The following is an 18,411-nucleotide window of genomic DNA, read 5'->3' as shown; positions in this document are numbered from 1 at the left end:
GTCTGACATCTGGGAACTGTGAAATATGATACAATAACAGTCAAATTTACGTAAGGAATGTTGTCTGTTTCCAGGTGGTGATTTCTACTCCGCCACCATGACTGACTTCCTGGCCAGCGATGCGGTGATCTACCGTAGTCTAGGCGACAGCAGCCCTGTCCTACGGACCGTCAAGTACGACTCAAAATGGCTCCGAGGTTAGTCACATGATGACATCATCTACTAAAGTCCAGGGATGGAGTCAGGGCGAGAAAAGTGGCCTTGGACTTGATCCTGATCCGACTCTTGGTCCCGGTCTTGATCCTGATCCGACTCTTGGTCCCGGTCTTGGTGCTGCTCCGGGTCTAAGATTAGGCATTCAGAGTGCTGTCACCTTCACTCCATCTGTAGCAGATACACCCCAAGGTTGACTCACAGCAATAACATCCAATCACACTTTTCTCTGTGTGTCTCTGCTTTCCCAGAACCCCATTTTCTCCACGCCATCGACTACGGGAATTACGTCTACTTCTTCCTCAGTGAGATCGCAGTGGAGTATACTACCCTCGGCAAGGTAGGCTGTTGAGGATAGTCTGTGTGTGTGTGTGTGTGCACATGCGTGTGTGTGTTCTCTTGGCTTGGGGGGGGGGGGGGGGGGGAGGAGAATTACCATAAATAACAGATTTGTAAATCCTGTTGTTATTCCACGTCCTGCCTCCAGGTGGTGTTCTCCCGTGTGGCGCGGGTCTGTAAGAACGACAACGGGGGGTCACCCCGTGTGCTGGAGCGCTATTGGACCTCCTTCCTTAAGGCCCGCCTCAACTGCTCCATTCCTGGGGACTCGTTCTTCTATTTCGATGTCCTGCAGTCGCTCACCAACGTGCTGGAGATCAACCAGCGCCCCGCGGTGGTGGGAGTGTTCACTACACAAGCCAACAGGTTAGCAGAACTACAGATGGTGGTCCTGAATCAGTCGGGAATGAACTCTGGGCTCCATTCAGGAAAGACTAGCAAAGACTTCAGAAGTTTCCAAAAAACAACGTGGTTTAGATTTAGTTTTATGAATAAAATGTTGTTCACTGTTTGAAACAGAGCAATTGGATATTTGCATGTTCACGCATGCGCTTCAAGAACAATGACCAAACACCATTTGAGTTGTGTGATATACATCCCACCTCCAAAATCTGTTTAGAAGAACTCAATATCCCATGAGCCCCTTCACCAGACGTGCTCTGTGTGTCCTCAGTATCCCAGGGTCTGCAGTGTGTGCCTTCTACATGGACGACATAGAGAAGGCCTTCAGTGGGAAGTTTAAGGAGCAGAAGACCAGTGATTCAGCCTGGACCCCGGTACCAGAGGAACAGGTGCCCAAGCCCAGGTAAGAGACAACTCAGTACCACCACACACAACCAGGGCATTACACATACACACAACCAGGGCATTACACATACACACAACCAGGGCATTACACATACACACAACCACGGCATTACACATACAAGACATATGTGGGATATAAGACCTTACTTAAAAACCACCAGTTCAGGCAGGCTTTTAATCTACAGGGCTGTATGTTATATAATATATGCCATTTAGCTGACGCTTTTATCCAAAGCGACTTACATTGCAGTGAGTGCATACATTTCAGTATATATGGTCCCAGCAGGAATCGAACCCACAACCTAAGCGTTGTTAGCGCCATGCTCTACCAACTGAGCTACAGAGGACCACTTATGTATGTTCTGTGACTGTCCTCCTATATTTTTGTGCTTTGAGTCCATGAGAAAGCGCTACACACATTGAATGTGTTGTATTCTTCTCTCTACCTGATAGGCCGGGATCGTGTGCGGGCGACGGCCCCGCCTCCGGCTACAAGTCGTCCACCACCTTCCCAGACGACACCCTGACCTTCATCAAGTCCTTCCCTCTGATGGACGAGGCCGTGCCCTCCGTCAACAACAGACCCTGCTTCACCCGCACCACCAGCAGGTACCACATCCACATCACTAACCTGGCCAAGCAAATACTGTCAGATCTTCAGGGCCCAGTATTTCAAACCTTTAAATCTAGATCAGAATGATCAGGATTTATTTTTTGCTATGCAGGATCAGATGTGTCTGGCAGATTTTGAGTAGTGTAGGGGAAATCAGCCAGCTCGATCTGATCCTGCGTAGCAAAAAAGAATCTGGATAGAATGCTGGCCAGATTAACTCCTTCAGTGCCGAGGGTGAATAAAGTAGCTCAAGCTGTCAACATTCTAGAGCGCCAAGAGTGACTTTATTCACCAAAAAATGCATAAATTATGATGTTTCATTTTGTGGCCAATCAAAGTGTTGTTGCCAGGTAAACAGAACACTCGGCTCTCTAGGTGGGGAGTGTTCCGGAACTGTTTGGCAGTTGGTGGGTTAAGAGTTTTGAAATACTGGGTCCAGGGTCCCTAGGCGGCTTGTGGCTGGGGACCGATCTGGGATTCAGCCCATTGTCACTCAGGGATCTAAACCCAGCGGAGGGTTCAGCTCTGCTCCTGATACTATCTCTAGCCTGAGACTTCATCCACAAAGCCTGACATTTCCTGACGCAGCAGAGGTGGTAGAGTCTGTGGTGGCCCTCGACAGGGTCCCCCGCGCCTGCTGTGTTCACCCCAGGAAGCAGATGTGATCGTCTGTAAATGACAACACAGGCCAGGGGGCTGCTGGGGTAGCGTGTTACATCAAACTGCTCTGAGACAGAAACAAAACTCAAGTCACAGTTAAGTCAAAATAAGTCTGTCGGGCTCTGGTGGAAAACAAAGGAAGCCAATATGGCTGTTTGCTTGATGTGCACTAGAGGAGGAACAGGAGGTGATTAGTGTCTCTGCTGCGTGTGTCTGACTGGCCAACGCCATGATGATCGTTTCAAATGCTTACAACAGGACTGACTACGTAGGCCTATGTCAGGTTATGTCAGTCAACCGCGGGTGACTGAGTGTCTTCTACATCCCATCCCTGCCATCAGGGCTGACGGTGTGTTACAGTCAGGACACTCACGTCAGTTTACCGTTGATTTGATGAAAATGGTCATACATATGACACTCATAGCCAGTGGTCCTGTCACGCTGTTTAACCATGGTGGAGGGTCACCACCCTCCACCTGCTCCTCTGTGGCTCAGCTGGTAGAGCATGGCGCTGACTTAGTGCCCCGTCTGAACTCACGGCAGCTTCGTGTCTCCTGCCAGGTACAAGCTGACCCAGATCGCCGTGGACACCGCCGCTGGACCCTCCAAGGACCGGACGGTGGTCTTCCTGGGCTCAGAGGGCGGGAGGGTCCTCAAGGTGCTGGCCAGCACACACCCCAACGCGTCCTTCAGCTCCCAGCTGCTGGAGGACATAGAGGTCTATAACCCCTCCAAGTGAGTGGAACGCCCCTCAAATGGAAGCACGGAATTATTGACTTTTCTCACCAGAAAAAAAACATGTTATGTTACTCAATTATAAACTCAATTATAAAATGATTGTTCTGGCTGATGGAGTGTGGTTAAGAAAATATTGAAAAAGTGGGAACGTTTCAGTACAAGTAATTATAAAATAAATTCCACGTTTATTACAAATTGCAGTAAATCAAATCCACATGGACGATGGGGGGGTGGTGGACTTCTGGGAGGGACGGGGCGAACTTTGGCTCTCTGAAGTATTTGTCTTCTTTCAAATACTTCAGCTGCACTTGATTTGGCTTGTGTGGCGTGGCAGGGCTTGAACTTCTTGAACCAATCCCATGGGCCAAGCAAAGGGAATAACCCAGGTAGGTCTGATGGGTCGGTCTGGACGGGTTCTGATGCGTGCTCTCTCTCTGCCACAGATGTAACGTCCAGGGACAGGAGGACAGGAGGATTCTGGGTCTGGAGCTGGATAAGGACCACCGGGCGTTGTTCGTGGCGTTCACCAGCTGTGTGATCCGTGTGCCGCTCAGCCGGTGCACCGACCATGGAGCCTGTAGAGAGTGAGTTCTAGATTAACACGTCCAGATTAACTCATCTAGATTAACTCATCCAGATTAACCCGTCTCGATTAACCCATCTAGTGCAGAGGGTGAATAAAGTCGCCCAAATTGTCAACATTCTAGAGTGCCAAGGGTGACTTTATTCACCAGAAATGCATAAATTATGATGCCTCATTTTGTTGTTGCTAGTTAAATAACTCATAAAACACTTGGCACTCTGGGTGGGGAGTGATCCAGAATTATTTGGCAGTTGGTGAGTTCAAGGTGTTTTATGGTCATGGTTGTGATGATTATGGTGTATCACATTAAGGTGGTGTGATGTTAGTTTGAATACACATCACTGTTTATGACAGCTTTCTGCAAGTATGTACAAGGAATACAAACATCTAAACCAGCAAAAAAGCTTTTACAAGGTGCCAACATCTTTAATGAGTTGTCAATGTTGTCATGTGATTTCAACATCACTACACATCTGCATTTGTCTGATTTGACAGATAATGAATCAACATTCAGAAAGGATGGGCGTCTGTACTCACATTGTCAGAATGTGTCTGGCACTGCTTTTAGGGGACTCTGTTTGGGCAAACAACCAAAGCATTAAAAGGGGCCTTAATCGTGCGTATAATCAATATTTTAACACCCTGCAAATGTCGGGGTAAAATGTCACAGTATAAAGAACATCAGCAAAATATTATAATTAGTACAGATTATCATCTTCAAGAATATCAGACACGTACAGACAGATCCCCCAATTGGAAAGATTCAACACTCAAACATCAATCTAACCTTACGTCAGTTAATAGGCCACACTTCACCATCTAACGGGTCGGCTGTCGGCGTGAACACACAGCGAGATGGAAGCCGTCACATCACAATGTTTTAATTCTCATTGATGTATGCAGCTTCAACGAGAACACCACTGTTTCCCTCCTGTTATATAACCGGACGCCCGTGGAACGGCGTTGATGCCCACCCTCTGCAGGGCCGCCCTGTGCAGCTCACACAGTGGCTGTGATTCTCTAGGGTCCTCTGCTGTATGCCTATGCATAATTTAGCCATAATCCTGAGAATTTATAACCCTATTGGGCAAGTTTGCAATTAAGGCATACTGTAGGCCTACGCACAGCTGAAAACAAACCATCAGTTTAATTTCTGTAAGACCGACACCTCATCTTGCGATGGGCTTTAAGGCTGGTTTGAAACAGAGCCCTGCTGCTCTGCTCTGCTGTGAAGATTAAATACAGCAGTGATCGCCTTTAACTGCAGGAACGGCCGCCTTGCTGGAGGCTAACGCCCGGCTAACGGCCACTGTCCCTGGGGTGATGTACAGCCCCCGCCCGCCCGCCTGGCCCGTTGTGGAAGAGTACATTCTGTTGAACTCCACAAGTTGATAAACACGACTACCGTTCCCTACATCTCTTACTGTTGATGGACAAAGATGAAACCATGGTTACGCTCACCAAAGATGAAACCACGGTTACACTCACCAAAGATGAAACCACGGTTACGCTCACCAAAGCAGAGCCATTGGGCTACGTTAGGCACCGTCCAAGAGGGCAGAGTGTTGTCTTCACCCACGGCCATTTGAGCGACCGCATGCATAATCTACCTCTGGTGGGAGGTCAGGGGTCACTGAAGGATGGAGCGCTGAGTGACAAGTAAAAGAGTTTCCGGAGACAAACCCCCCCCTCATTCTGCTTTGAGTGTACCCTAACCCTAACACACACACACACACACACCTCCCGCCTGTAACCCTGGCTGTCAGTGTCACCACAGCTGAGGGAGAGAGTGAGGCAGTGAGATGATTGGCTCCTCCCTCCTCCAGGCCTCTTACAGTATAGACACACACACACACACACACAGGCTCCTCTCTCCTCCAGGCCTGCCTGTTACAGTATCGACACACAGACACACGCACACACAAACGCACGCACGCACAAACGCACGCACGCACACACAAATGCACGCACACACATTCGTACAGAGATGCACTCTACTTTCCACTATGAGGCCACTTACACCACTTGTCATCTTTGAGAATAGGCGAACAACACACACACACACACACACACACACACACACAGACAGACAGACATACACACACATATTCAGAAGCAGATATTCACTTTGTCCCCTATGGGGTCATGCATACCTGTCATCTTTGATGGACATCAACAATGACAGACACAGAGACAAACCCATACAAAACACACACAAACAGCATACACACACACACAGCTCTCGTTTGAGAGCCAGACACGCATCTCTGTCTAATCTTGAGCACACACTCGGATACACTGTCACACACGCCCGCCTCTCAGAGTTCAGACCCGGGCCAGGCAGTGCTGCTCAGGAGCACCAGCTGGGGAATAACCCCGACAGAACACACTCCACTGAACCGGATCCCCTCCTCAGTCCTCATGGCTGTGTGTTTGTGCATGCGTGCGCGTCTGCGCGTGTCTGCATTTGTGTAGTGTGTGTGTGTCTGCGTTTGTGTGTGTGTGTGCATGTGTCTGCGGTGTGCCACTGTGTCACAGCAGACACAGTTGGCTGCCCGACACACGAACCAAGGAGCAATACAGGGATTTAACTCAAGTCTGGCCTCTTGTCGTTCTCAGGAGCTGTCTGTCCTCCCGCGACCCATACTGCATCTGGCTCAGGACCGGGAGCTGTGCCAACATGGCGCCCGGGTTCAAGTAAGTGTCACTTTCCTTCCTGTCACGGCAGAAGCCATGAATCTACCGGGACGTAGAGGTGAGAGGGGGGGTCATATATCTGCCGTCTGGATTGGACCCTGTAATAAAAGGACAGGAGGGTTGAAAGCAGTAAATTCAAGGCGTATAAATCTGAAACACCGTCGGAAGTTAAATGAAGAAAGAATGTATTGAGTGACTTTGGCATCCTGTAGATGGTGATGGTTAGTCAAAGGCAGGGTGTCCTGGTCCACTTCTGTCATGTTTAGTAGATCTCAAATAGGGATGGTGTGTCTTCACTGTGCGCAAGTAATGTATCCGTTTTTTCCCTCTATATCTGCTGGCTTTTAATGGGTGAAGGGATTGCCCACTTGAGCATTAGTCTACTGATTTGATTTATGAGCTCCAAGTCTTCCTGAAAATGAAAAGATTTGTTCATTCTTTTGAACATGGGAAATCAGTAAACACCGGACGTGTCGGTAATCGTCTCCCGAAGTCAGACTCATTTAAATGGAAGCGGGGATATCTTTCAACCGGGTTTCTTCTTCAGATAGAGAATTAAAAGGGCTCCGCTCACCTGCACAACACTGCATCTTCAGCTGCTTAATGCCATGTTTTCATTTTGTGCAAATTGGGGTGTAAACAAGGACACGGGAGGGAGAGGAGAGGAGAGGAGAGGAGAGGAGAGGAGAGGAGAGGAGAGGAGGGGAATCGTGAGTGACTCAGTTGGTTCAGTGGGAGGGGAGGGGGGGGGCACTTGGGGCACTTGGGGGACTTGCTGAGAACTTCCGTCCACACCTTGTACTTTCATCGCCCCCAGAATGCAGAGATGAGTTTCCTGCTTCTGAGATTATTTTGCCATCAATTATTTAAACAAAGCAAAAAATCCTCGCAGCCAAGATACTTTGTTCTAAGTAGTGTTCCTGGTGCCGACCCCAAAAAGCGTCGATGTATAAATATTCACAGGGGAAGCACAAGCAGGACGGCAGTTACATACGCTTAATATATTCATTGTATTGTCAGAGCCAGTACAAAATACCTGACGTTTCGACAAATGTCTTTTTCAAGGCTGTGCACAATGAAATTAATATATTAAGCCATAACTGATATCCTGTGTGTGCCTTCCCTGGAGATACTTACACAGAGCATCCTTACGAGTGTTGGTTTGACACCTGGGGGCCATTAATCACCAGTGCTTCTGAGAAGACTGTGGCTGTGACAGCTATATGGGTTTCGCACTATGCTGCCAAACCCAACCGAACTGTTTCAGATATCCCACTCTGACCCTCAGATATCCCACTCTGACCCTCCATGGTGGCGAAGCGCTGTCCTCACCATCATTTAGGCGTTCCATGGGCGTTTTAGCGCCCTCATGCCAGCTACCCCCCCCCCCCCCCCCACCTCCCCTCCTTCCCTTAGCTTAGCTGGAGTCAGAGAGAGCAGAGAACCAGAGAACACAGGCTCTCTCACCTCAATCTGTAGACACGCTGCCAGAGTGTGTACCATCACTCCAGGGGAGGCTGGCGGAGGTAGAAATCGGAGGACGGGCTCATTGTAATGAATGAACACGTTTGATACCATTCCTCATTCCATTCCATGCATTACAATGAGCCCCTCCTCAGATTTCTGCCTCCCCTGCATCACTCTCCTGCCTCCCTCCCTCCGTCCCCCGCTGTTGTTTCCCTGATGTGTGACAGGTCTCTAAATCTCCCGGTGTGTTGATTTCCTTTCTCGAAAACATGGTCAGTAAAAAAGCCAAAGACCCGTGGATGGTTGTGACCGTGGCGGCTGGCGGGAGGCGGTAGAAGTCTGCTCCTATTCACTGCAGCCTGATTGGCTTCCAGGGTCGACGGTTGAACAGTTTGTCATGCTGCACGCGTGCAGAGGAGGAGCTGATTGAGTCTTTTAGTGACTGGCCAAGGCGTGTTAGCTGTAGAAGTGGAGTCAATATGGCATGTAATGGCATTTGAGTGAAGATTTGACGGTTTATAATACCCCGACATTTCGAATGTGAGCTGGTTAGATCGTTAAAGGTGAAGACTATCAATCATTCTCCGTTTCCATCCCAAATGAACCAGAATGAATAAATACAAACGTTGTTAGTGAAATACAGACAATCTGTAGTGAAATATTGGGTGAAGTTGGGTTAGAGTTATGTGAAGAGGAAGAAGGTTTTTTTTTCCGGGTTCAGAGAAGGTTCTGGAAGCACCTTTATCCAGACTACTGCGGTGCTGGCTCTTCCCTAAAACGATCAGCAGATGGTCTGTGCTGTCGTGGCAACAAGTCTGTGGTTTCCCGGGAGACGAGGAGCAGAGCCGGAGGTGAGTGTGACAGCCGTCCTGGCAGACTGGGCCTCCTTGGCGTTCTAAAGTGCTCCCAAGTGAACCAACCGATGGAGACAAAATGGAGCAGAAGTGCCAGTCCCTCGCCTGGCACCGCTACACCGCAGGATGTTAGCTGTTATTCTCCATCCCAGAATTCTCCATCCCGCAAATCAATTTCAGCGTGCAGTCCATTTATTTTTTGGAGTGGGACAGTCTTGTATTTTTCAGTTTTTATTGAGACAGCAGAGAAAGACAGGAAGGTAATGAGGAGAGGGTGTGTCAGCAGGGCATGGGCTGGATTCTAACCCTGCCAACATGGGTATGTGTGTGTGCACTGGACCACCCCAGGCCATGGTGCTAGACCACTGGACCACCCCAGGCCATGGTGCTAGACCACTGGACCACCCCAGGCCGAGGAGCTAGACCACTGGACCACCCCAGGCCATGGTGCTAGACCACTGGACCACCCCAGGCCACACGCGTCCAGTCATTTTTGAGCACGGGCCTTTCAGTGGTTCTGAGCTGGGATAGCCTACGCTCTCTGCACAGGCCTCGATCCCGGCGGCGGCCATGGTTGTAGCCATATATATATATATATATATGCCATTTAGCTGACTCTTTTATCCAAAGCGACTTACATTGCAGTGAGTGCATACATTTCAGTATATATGGTCTCAGTGGGAATCGAACACACAACCTAAGTGCACCATGCTCTACCAACTGAGCCACAGAGGACCATATTCAGTCATATGCTCTCTGAAATACACGTGACAAAGTCCACTGTTGAGAATAATCTCCGAATTTTAGCAATAAAAAATCCTTTCAGGTGTAACTCGCAACAAAACTTTGTTTGAGATTTTGGCATGATTTTAAACTACGCTAATTTACAGTAGGGGCATTGGTCTCCAGTCTGCTAACTGTTAGCCTGTGCTGTGGTAGCAAAGTAGAGAACAGAAAACCGGAGAAGCTTTCACTCCCGGCCTATGAGGACAACTCAGGGTTGAGATGATATTTCACCTCAACATGAACCATCCCTTTAATAAGAGTACAAAAGAAAAAATGCTTCATTGTCCCAATAATTACAGAGGGCACCGTGTGGTTGTGTAGCCTTCCTGTGTGTGGTTGTGTTTGTGTGTGTGTAAGTGTTTATATTTCTGTTTCCAGTCAGAGAGTATAGAGCGCTCCACGTCAATGGAAGAGGCTTAAAAGTGGCTCAGTGGGGGAAATGAATAGCACTCATCCAGCAGACCTCATTATGAAGCCCTCTCTTCTGGAAACAGATAGAAAGTGAGCAAGTGAATGATTGCGCGAGAGGAGGTAAAGAATAAGCGACTGAACACAAAGAGAAGATCCACACAGCTGCAAGACTTGAAAAGGCTGGAGGGTGAATGAGCATTGTTGGTTACAAACGGCGGGATCCAACATAATCATATTAATTTCACCTCCCCATAATGGACACTTGTGTGCTGCCTTTCAAACCCCACAACATCAGCTGCCAACCTCTCTGTGTTGGGACATCTCTCTCTCTCTCAAGCTCAGAATAGGTCACAGCCACACACTATTAAAAAATGTATGTACCAATCCCAGATTGCCCCTTAAAGTGGTCAGGAAGAACTCTTGGCCCTGTTCAGAAGGCATGGGCACAGCTAGTGCAAAGGAAAACGCCAGTCAGCAGTTTAATAAAAAATGAGTAGCTTGTTTGAGTTTCAAGATGAAAGGTTCCTCTTGCGCAGAGTTAAAACAGGTTTGGTGGTTTGATTCCCACCGTAAACGCTGTCATGTTGGTTAGATAAATGCCTCTGGGGGAGCGACAGAGTTCGAACCAGGGTCTCCAGCATGCCACAGAACTGTGTTATCACCAAGCTAAAGCCTAGGCATAGTCACAGATGAGGTTACTGTACTCCCCACGCCAGCGTGCTTCCAAACCACCTCAGTTTTGACAGGACTGGGCTGAGACCGTCTTCCGTCTCTCTGGCGTCTGATCCGGCCGGCCTCGACCCGGGAGGCCACGCCCACCGCTGCTCCTCTTGGACGAGTGATTGTCACATGACCTTCGTCAGCCACAGCCTCATGTTCTTCCTGCTCGGGTCGGTTCTAATTGGACAGCGTACAAGGCCAGAGCATGTGGACAGGCGTCATTGGGAGCCCAGGAAATGAATGTTCTGTCTGTTGGCATTCTCCTGATTGGCCCAGCCTGTCTCTGGGCGGTGATGTCATTGGCACAGCGCAGGGATGTGTCTCTGTGGTGGTGACAGCTCCTCTCGGCTCGGCGGGCAGGGGGGGCAGGTGTTTTGTGTCATTGTGTCACTCAGTAAGGATCCAGCTCTGAGGTGAAAGACATGGGTCCCAATTAGAGTCAGGTGGGTGGTATCCCGTGGCAACAAAAGAAAGCAGGTCATGAACCGGCTTTTTACTCTCTCTCTCCCTCCCTCCCTCTCTCTCTGCAGGGCCGGCTTTGAGCAGGACATCGAGGGCGACCACTCGCTGTACCCCGAGAGCTGTCATGGTGAGCTACCAACCACAGTCACTATGGCAACAAGCCAATCACCTAAACAATAACACCTGTAAAATTATAGTACATATAGTATTATTCACTTCCTACATGGAAATGCATAGACTAGATTTCACAGCAAATACAAACAGATAAAGACTTATGGTGCCTTTTTTTGACACCAAAGACTTATCACTTAAACCCCCAGTTCGGCTAGAGATTAATCCAGCCTACTAGTATTTCATCAAAAGCTGATCATTTAATTAGTTTTATTCCATTGTTGGCCTTTGGTCTGTCTTTGCTTTATGAATGCGTTGTTTTGCTCCCATCAGCAGATGTGCTGGCGACCACGCGAAACCAGAACCCTGCAGCAGACTCCGCCTACGGTCAGTCTCACTTCCTGATCTCTCTCCCTGTTTCCTGTACCTCACCCTCCCTCCCTGTACCTCAACCTCTCTCCCTGTTCCCTGTACCTCACCCTCCCTCCCTGTACCTCACCCTCCCTCCCTGTACCTCACCCTCCCTCCCTGTTTACTGTACCTCACCCTCCCTGTACCTCACCCTCCCTGTACCTCACCCTCCCTCCCTGTTTCCTGTACCTCACCCTCCCTCCCTGTACCTCACCCTCCCTCCCTGTACCTCACCCTCCCTCCCTGTTTACTGTACCTCACCCTCCCTGTACCTCACCCTCCCTGTACCTCACCCTCCCTCCCTGTTTCCTGTACCTCACCCTCCCTCCCTGTTTCCTGTACCTCACCCTCCCTGTACCTCACCCTCCCTCCCTGTACCTCACCCTCCCTCTCTCCCTGTACCTCACCCTCTCTTCCTGTACCTCACCCTCCCTCCCTGTTTCCTGTACCTCACCCTCTCTCCCTGTTTCCTGTACCTCACCCTCCCTCCCTGTACCTCACCCTCCCTCTCTCCCTGTACCTCACCCTCTCTCCCTCCCTGTACCTCACCCTCTCTCCCTGTACCTCATCCTCCCTCCCTGTACCTCACCCTCTCTTCCTGTACCTCACCCTCTCTCCCTGTTTCCTGTACCTCACCCTCCCTCCCTGTTTCCTGTACCTCACCCTCTCTCCCTGTACCTCACCCTCCCTCCCTGTACCTCACCCTCTCTTCCTGTACCTCACCCTCCCTCCCTGTACCTCACCCTCTCTTCCTGTACCTCACCCTCTCTTCCTGTTTCCTGTACCTCACCCTCTCTCCCTGTACCTCACCCTCTCTTCCTGTGCTGCTTTTCATTTGATGAGGTATGACTACAGTGTGAGCCTACAGAGGAGGACGTAGAACAACAACAATGGAATTAACTGCGGTTGTGTCAGAATAGCTAGAAGAAACGTTAGCAGTTGGACACTCGATCTGACGAGGTTTTACTAGATATCAATAGAGTGAAAGTCTACCAGTCATTACTGTGTCCGTATGGACATACGGTAGCATATGCTAACACTTTACAACAAGGATCCACTAATGAACATCTATTAACGCAGTCCTTGACATGTATAAACCATTTAGTAATGCATCTACAAAACGTAACGAATTCCAATTCATGTTTACTACAACATCAATAAAGACTATAAACTACTAGCTAAGTGATCAAGGTGACCCACTCTTGCGGTGCCGGTTTCAGGCCTCATAAACAAGCAGCCTAACGTGGATCTTGAACACCTCTCTTGTAGCTGTGAGGTCACGCCCCCCAGGAGCACTGCCTCAGTGGTTAATCCTAGTAAACTGAATTCTTTTGCAATCCTCAGAATGCTGGGGCTGTATTTGCATAATTTCCGCATACTGATGTCGTCGTGGGGGGGGGCATAAAACTTCATCCTGGGGGGCAAATTGTGTGGCAGGGCACAGGGGCAGGGGTTTTTACCCCCCCCCCCCCCCCCCCCTCCTGCCCTGCATGCGAGAGTTGTAATTGTCATTCACAGAGCGTTCCTCCGACTAGAGACGGTACTTATGGTGAATTGTAAGTCGGTCGTCCCTGCTCTCTGTGGTTAACCCATGGGGTGAATGACAATCAGAGGCTAATGGAGACAGTACCGCGTCTGCCAAAAGAGATGGAGACATTCACCCAGACTCAGGGTCTGTGTCGGAGAAGTGATTTCTCTTTCGGGGAAGTCATATTCATCCGGAGAGTGCTGATTTTGGTCGTGACATTTTTGGTCCCACTCTGTTAAAGGAATCACAATTGATAAAGTTCCGGAACACTCACCGCCTAGAGTGCCAAATGTTCTGTGGTGTTTACCTAGCAACAACACTCTGATTGGCTACAAAATGCATCATAATTTATGCATCTTTGGTGAATAAAGTCACCCGTGGCGCTCTAGAATGTTGACAGCTTGAGTGACTTTATTCACCCTCGGCACTGAATGAGTTAAAGATGAACCTTTATTCGGGCCTAGAGATTCTTACCTGTCCTGGCCAGTGCCTGACGGTTTTGAAAGCCTAATAAAGCCTTGAAAGTTATAGTTATTGAAGTGTGACCACATTTTAATTTAAAATCTGTTTAAATGACGAAACTTGCCTCAGGGTTACATTTGGAACGGGTGGAAATGTAATTTGGATTAGACAGATGCTCATTTTAGAGATAATATACTTAATTTGAACATGAACACATGTATCCTTTGAGAGAACCCATCTTTCCCCCCGGTTCAATACCCTTTAGCCTCACGTCAGCGCACATTCATCGCACCGGCTTGTTGACAGAACAACATTCTAGGAGTGAACCTCTCCTCCGGGCCTGCAGGTGGAGTCTGTTCAGGACGCACCGTGTTGTTGCCAAGGCATCCCTCATCAGCGGTTAATCCCATAATGCACTGCACAAGGTTCAAGGTGGCCCTCGGTGGCGTACTGAGGCTCAGAGCACAGTAGGGGTGGTTTTCAATCACCAGAAACCCCACAGAAACGCCGGCTGTGCCAAAAACCTTGAAACAATCTTGATGACGACGCAGAAACGTTGACAGAGTATGTGATGGGGCGTTGGAACAAACAGGATCTTTAAATCTGTGTTTAACTTGTGAAGGCGGCGCTTTCAGAAGAAATTCCAGCTGTGTGGAAGCAATTCAGTGTTTTGGTTTTTTTTTTTCTGAAAACACAATCTTAAACCAAAAGCCGAAGTAGAATAACAAAATAAACTACTGGGATATTGCTGTGCGTCCACACTTCAGTTATACCTGGGGTTTATTATTAATAGTTTAGATGCCCATTTTCCTTTGCAGCCTGATTCTTGCACTCCAAGCCAGTACTGTGGCATTGCATGAACTTCTGTTGCATGAACCTCTGTTCAGCCGGTCCCTGTGTATTTGTAATTCTGTTTGAAGCTACGTCAAAGTAATACATTTTTTGGTTGTGTATCGTCAAATTTGAAGCATATAGATTTTATCTTGAGTCCTTAAATATTCTGTAATTGCCTCCTAAAATTGTGATTAATGGGCCTCTCACCAGAGAGAATCCCAGAGCGGCATTAATTGTCTATCATAGATATCCAAAACTTTAGCAGGGACTCTAAGTTGGAATGGATTGTACGTGCTTGAAATAGTTTAAATATGCCATAAATAAGCAGTTAACCGTAAAAAAAGGGCCAGTTAGCCATAAGATAACAACATCAATCTTTGTAATGTGGAAACAATCATCATTGCGAGGTTGTACAGATGAAACCGCTGCTCATATCAGGAGGTTTGAGGAGGGCAGGCAGTCCCACTCCTTCATCTCTATTCAACAGAGACAGTAAGGAGGGGCGGGGATGTCAGCAGGGCCTGGGCCGGGTTCTAACCCTGCCAACATGGGCATGTGTGTGCACTGTAGGCCATGGTGCTAGACCATTGGACCCCCCCAGGTCATAGTGCTAGACCATTGGACCCCCCCAGGCCGTGGTGCTAGACCATTGGACCCCCCCAGGTCGTGGTGCTAGACCACTGGACCACCCCAGGTCATGGTGCTAGACCGCTGGACCACTGGACCACCCCAGGTCATGGTGCTAGACCACTGGACCACCCCAGGCCGTGGTGCTAGACCACTGGACCCCCCCAGGCCATGGTGCTGGACCACTGGACCACCCCAGGTCATGGTGCTAGACCACTGGACCACCCCAGGCCGTGGTGCTAGACCATTGGACCCCCCCAGGCCATGGTACTAGACCACTGGACCACCCCAGGCCATGGTGCTAGACCACTGGACCCCCCCAGGCCATGGTGCTGGACCACTGGACCACCCCAGGTCATGGTGCTAGACCACTGAACCACCCCAGGTCATGGTGCTAGACCATTGGACCCCCCCAGGCCACACACATTGAGTTCTAACCGCCCTCTCCATCTATGAAAACCCCACAGAACTGGACCAAGGTCTGAGGTGTTCTAAGAGACTGGACCGAGGTGTGACTGGTCCTGCGTCTGTAGACCATCAGACGGACCACCGTTCAGACAGACCACCGTTCAGACAGACCACCGTTCAGACAGACCACCGTTCAGACAGACCACCGTTCAGACAGACCACCGTTCAGACGACCACCGTTGGCTTTGCTAGCTGGCTAAAGCAGCCAGATCTGTGTTCCACAAGGTCTTTAAATAAAATTAACAAGAGATCCATATGAAGTGTAAATGAACATAATTATTACGCCTTGTTTGGCAGTAACTGATGCCGGAGACCGTCTCATTTAATAATGTGAGACAGATAACAGAGATACTCCATTTCTAGGTGATTCTGCTCATTAAAAAACACTTAGGGAGCTCCACGGTGGATCGACAGCTCAGGCAGTGGTTTGCAATTATGGGTTTAGATATGCGAAAACTGCATCAAAATCACCTCATTTGCATGCATTACACAGACTTTCGCATGCTTTTTGACTTCTTAATTACTTTTTACACCAGCTTAACGTGCTGTATACCCACCCCGTGGCTACCCACAGAGCATCACCTTCTAACAGCACACAGACCTGCTGCTGAGGCTGGGCCCATCAGTAATGCTCCCACCCCTGTAATGAGTAATAGTAGGCTTACTACTTTGACTGGCTTCTATAATCTGTAATTAGGGCTTCAACGATCATGATAATTGTTTGATCAATTATGAGTTTTCATAATTGAGTATTCAATTTTTGGCTTCCCTTGTCATAATCCATCGTATGCACTCTGAAATACATTTGACAAAGTGCACGGTTGAAGAGAGGATAATCTCAGCCTTTTGGCCATGCCAACACCGTGTCCCAGCAGCCAACATGGAGCGTGACACTCATTCTAAGCGGAGTAGCCTATTACAGCCATGCTCTGCATCCGCCAACGCAAAATTAATTGTTGCGACCCACAGGGAAAGGGTTTGTCTACATGGCTATATTCAGTCAGAGTACAGCATCAAATGTAGCCTATATTGGCCATTCCTATGGCTTCATACAGCCATTACATTACATTACATTACATTACATAGCCAAGTAAGTAACGGCACGGCCCTTTCCGAACCACCTCAGTTTTGACAGAACTGGGCTGAGACCATCTTCTGTCTGTCTGCCGTCTGATCCGGCCCTCGATGGGCTTAGACAAGCCTTAGACAAGCCTTAGACAAGCCTGCACTGACATGTTCTGGTGACAAGATATCCCTCGCTTGGTTGGCTGCACGCTGAGTAGCCATGCCCGGGAACAGGTGACCCCCCCCCCCCATCAATAACACACAGTACATGTTTAAACTTGCTGTGACTCGCCTGATTGGCTCACTCCCTTGGAGGCTGTGCTGTGTGTTTTCTGGCACTGTGGTTTTTGACTTGGTCTCATCAGTCAATCAGGCATGTTTGGCTCGGCAGCTCACATTCCAGATGTGATGAGTGGCTCCTGTCTGGGGAACCCAGTGGTTCCAGCGGCATCTGTCCTGGAAGGCTGGGAGGCGTCCGTGGAGCTGGAGAGAAGCGTTTGAATAGCTCTCAATTCCACGGTTGGAAGCAGATATAGTTTGAGACGTACGTACAGATGCAAATTGACAAGATGGAGGGCGAAGTGTACCATTTAGAGGGGACAAGGTCACAGGGCTGACAAGACTTGAATTGAAAGTCGTTATTTTGTTTGTTTGTCTTGACCAGTAAATGTGGTCAAGCGGTTGTCTAGGGTTGAACTCTTATTTGATCACTAAGAGGTTCAGCTACTTTGTCTGTTTCCAACATTCTGAATAAAACGCTTTACAGACTTGAATGGATGATCTGGAACAACAAGCTCTTGTGAACAGCATCTGTTTCCATAATGAGTTAAGTAGCACACTTATTAAAGCACTAACAGCATTACTATTAATCCAAACATACATAATCAGATCAGCTGATTAATAACATTTGGAGTCTGATAGGTGAACATGCACTTTGTATCCACTTATATAACTAGGAAATACATTATGCAAACTGTTTGTGACTGCTCTAATGATACGTCTCTGTGGGCTTCAGCGATAATGCCTACTTCATCAAAGGCTCACTCCAAAATGTGTCCAAAGTGTGTTAAGTACACACACAATAATGTAAATGTAGGATTTCAGTGAACAGATCACTCACTTGCCACCACAGAGTGCTTAAAGTCAGAATATTCTGCCTGCATTATCCTTAATGTGCCTGCATTATTCTGCCTGCATTATCCTTAATGTGCCACTGCTTCACAGACCATAGATGAGGTAATAAAACAGTAAACCAGTAAAGCGAGACCAGCCCCACAGCAGCGTGCCACAGTGCACCTGCCCACTATACCATCCAGGCAGGTGAGAGATTTGTTCTGATCATGTATTTAGCTCTCTGGCAGTACCGTTGTCCTGGTGCAGACCCTCCTGCCAACTCCTCAGGCCTGCTCTCGCCTCCGCTGGCGCTGAGCAAATGCATCTGGACGCCACAGTGCAGTACGTTTGCAGATGTCCTTTCATCCTCGCCAAACACAGAGGCCTGATCACGTCCCTCATCACTGCCCGTTATGATATAAGCGTGTTACGGTGTATGACG

General features: G+C 48.7%; 1 protein-coding gene across 3 annotated transcripts in view; it reads left to right on the top strand.

Annotated features, from left to right (window-relative positions):
- Positions 1–18,411, top strand: part of LOC310812273 (semaphorin-6D-like) — an 88,215-nt gene that overhangs the window by 63,787 nt on the left and 6,017 nt on the right. For all 3 annotated transcript variants that reach the window (XM_083680748.1, XM_083680747.1, XM_083680746.1), the window contains 10 exons: positions 75–197; positions 465–553; positions 701–918; positions 1,226–1,357; positions 1,813–1,968; positions 3,194–3,367; positions 3,814–3,954; positions 6,573–6,650; positions 11,419–11,477; positions 11,795–11,848. In XM_083680748.1, the coding sequence (XP_083536874.1) occupies positions 75–197; positions 465–553; positions 701–918; positions 1,226–1,357; positions 1,813–1,968; positions 3,194–3,367; positions 3,814–3,954; positions 6,573–6,650; positions 11,419–11,477; positions 11,795–11,848 (1,224 nt within the window). The remainder of the gene's footprint in view (positions 1–74; positions 198–464; positions 554–700; positions 919–1,225; positions 1,358–1,812; positions 1,969–3,193; positions 3,368–3,813; positions 3,955–6,572; positions 6,651–11,418; positions 11,478–11,794; positions 11,849–18,411) is intronic.

The sequence above is a fragment of the Argentina silus genome (assembly GCF_951799395.1).
Source record: "Argentina silus genome assembly, chromosome: 11".
Taxonomy (NCBI): Eukaryota; Metazoa; Chordata; class Actinopteri; order Argentiniformes; family Argentinidae; genus Argentina; species Argentina silus.
Note: the sequence above shows the minus strand (reverse complement) of the source record. Positions and strands in the feature narration are given on the sequence as shown.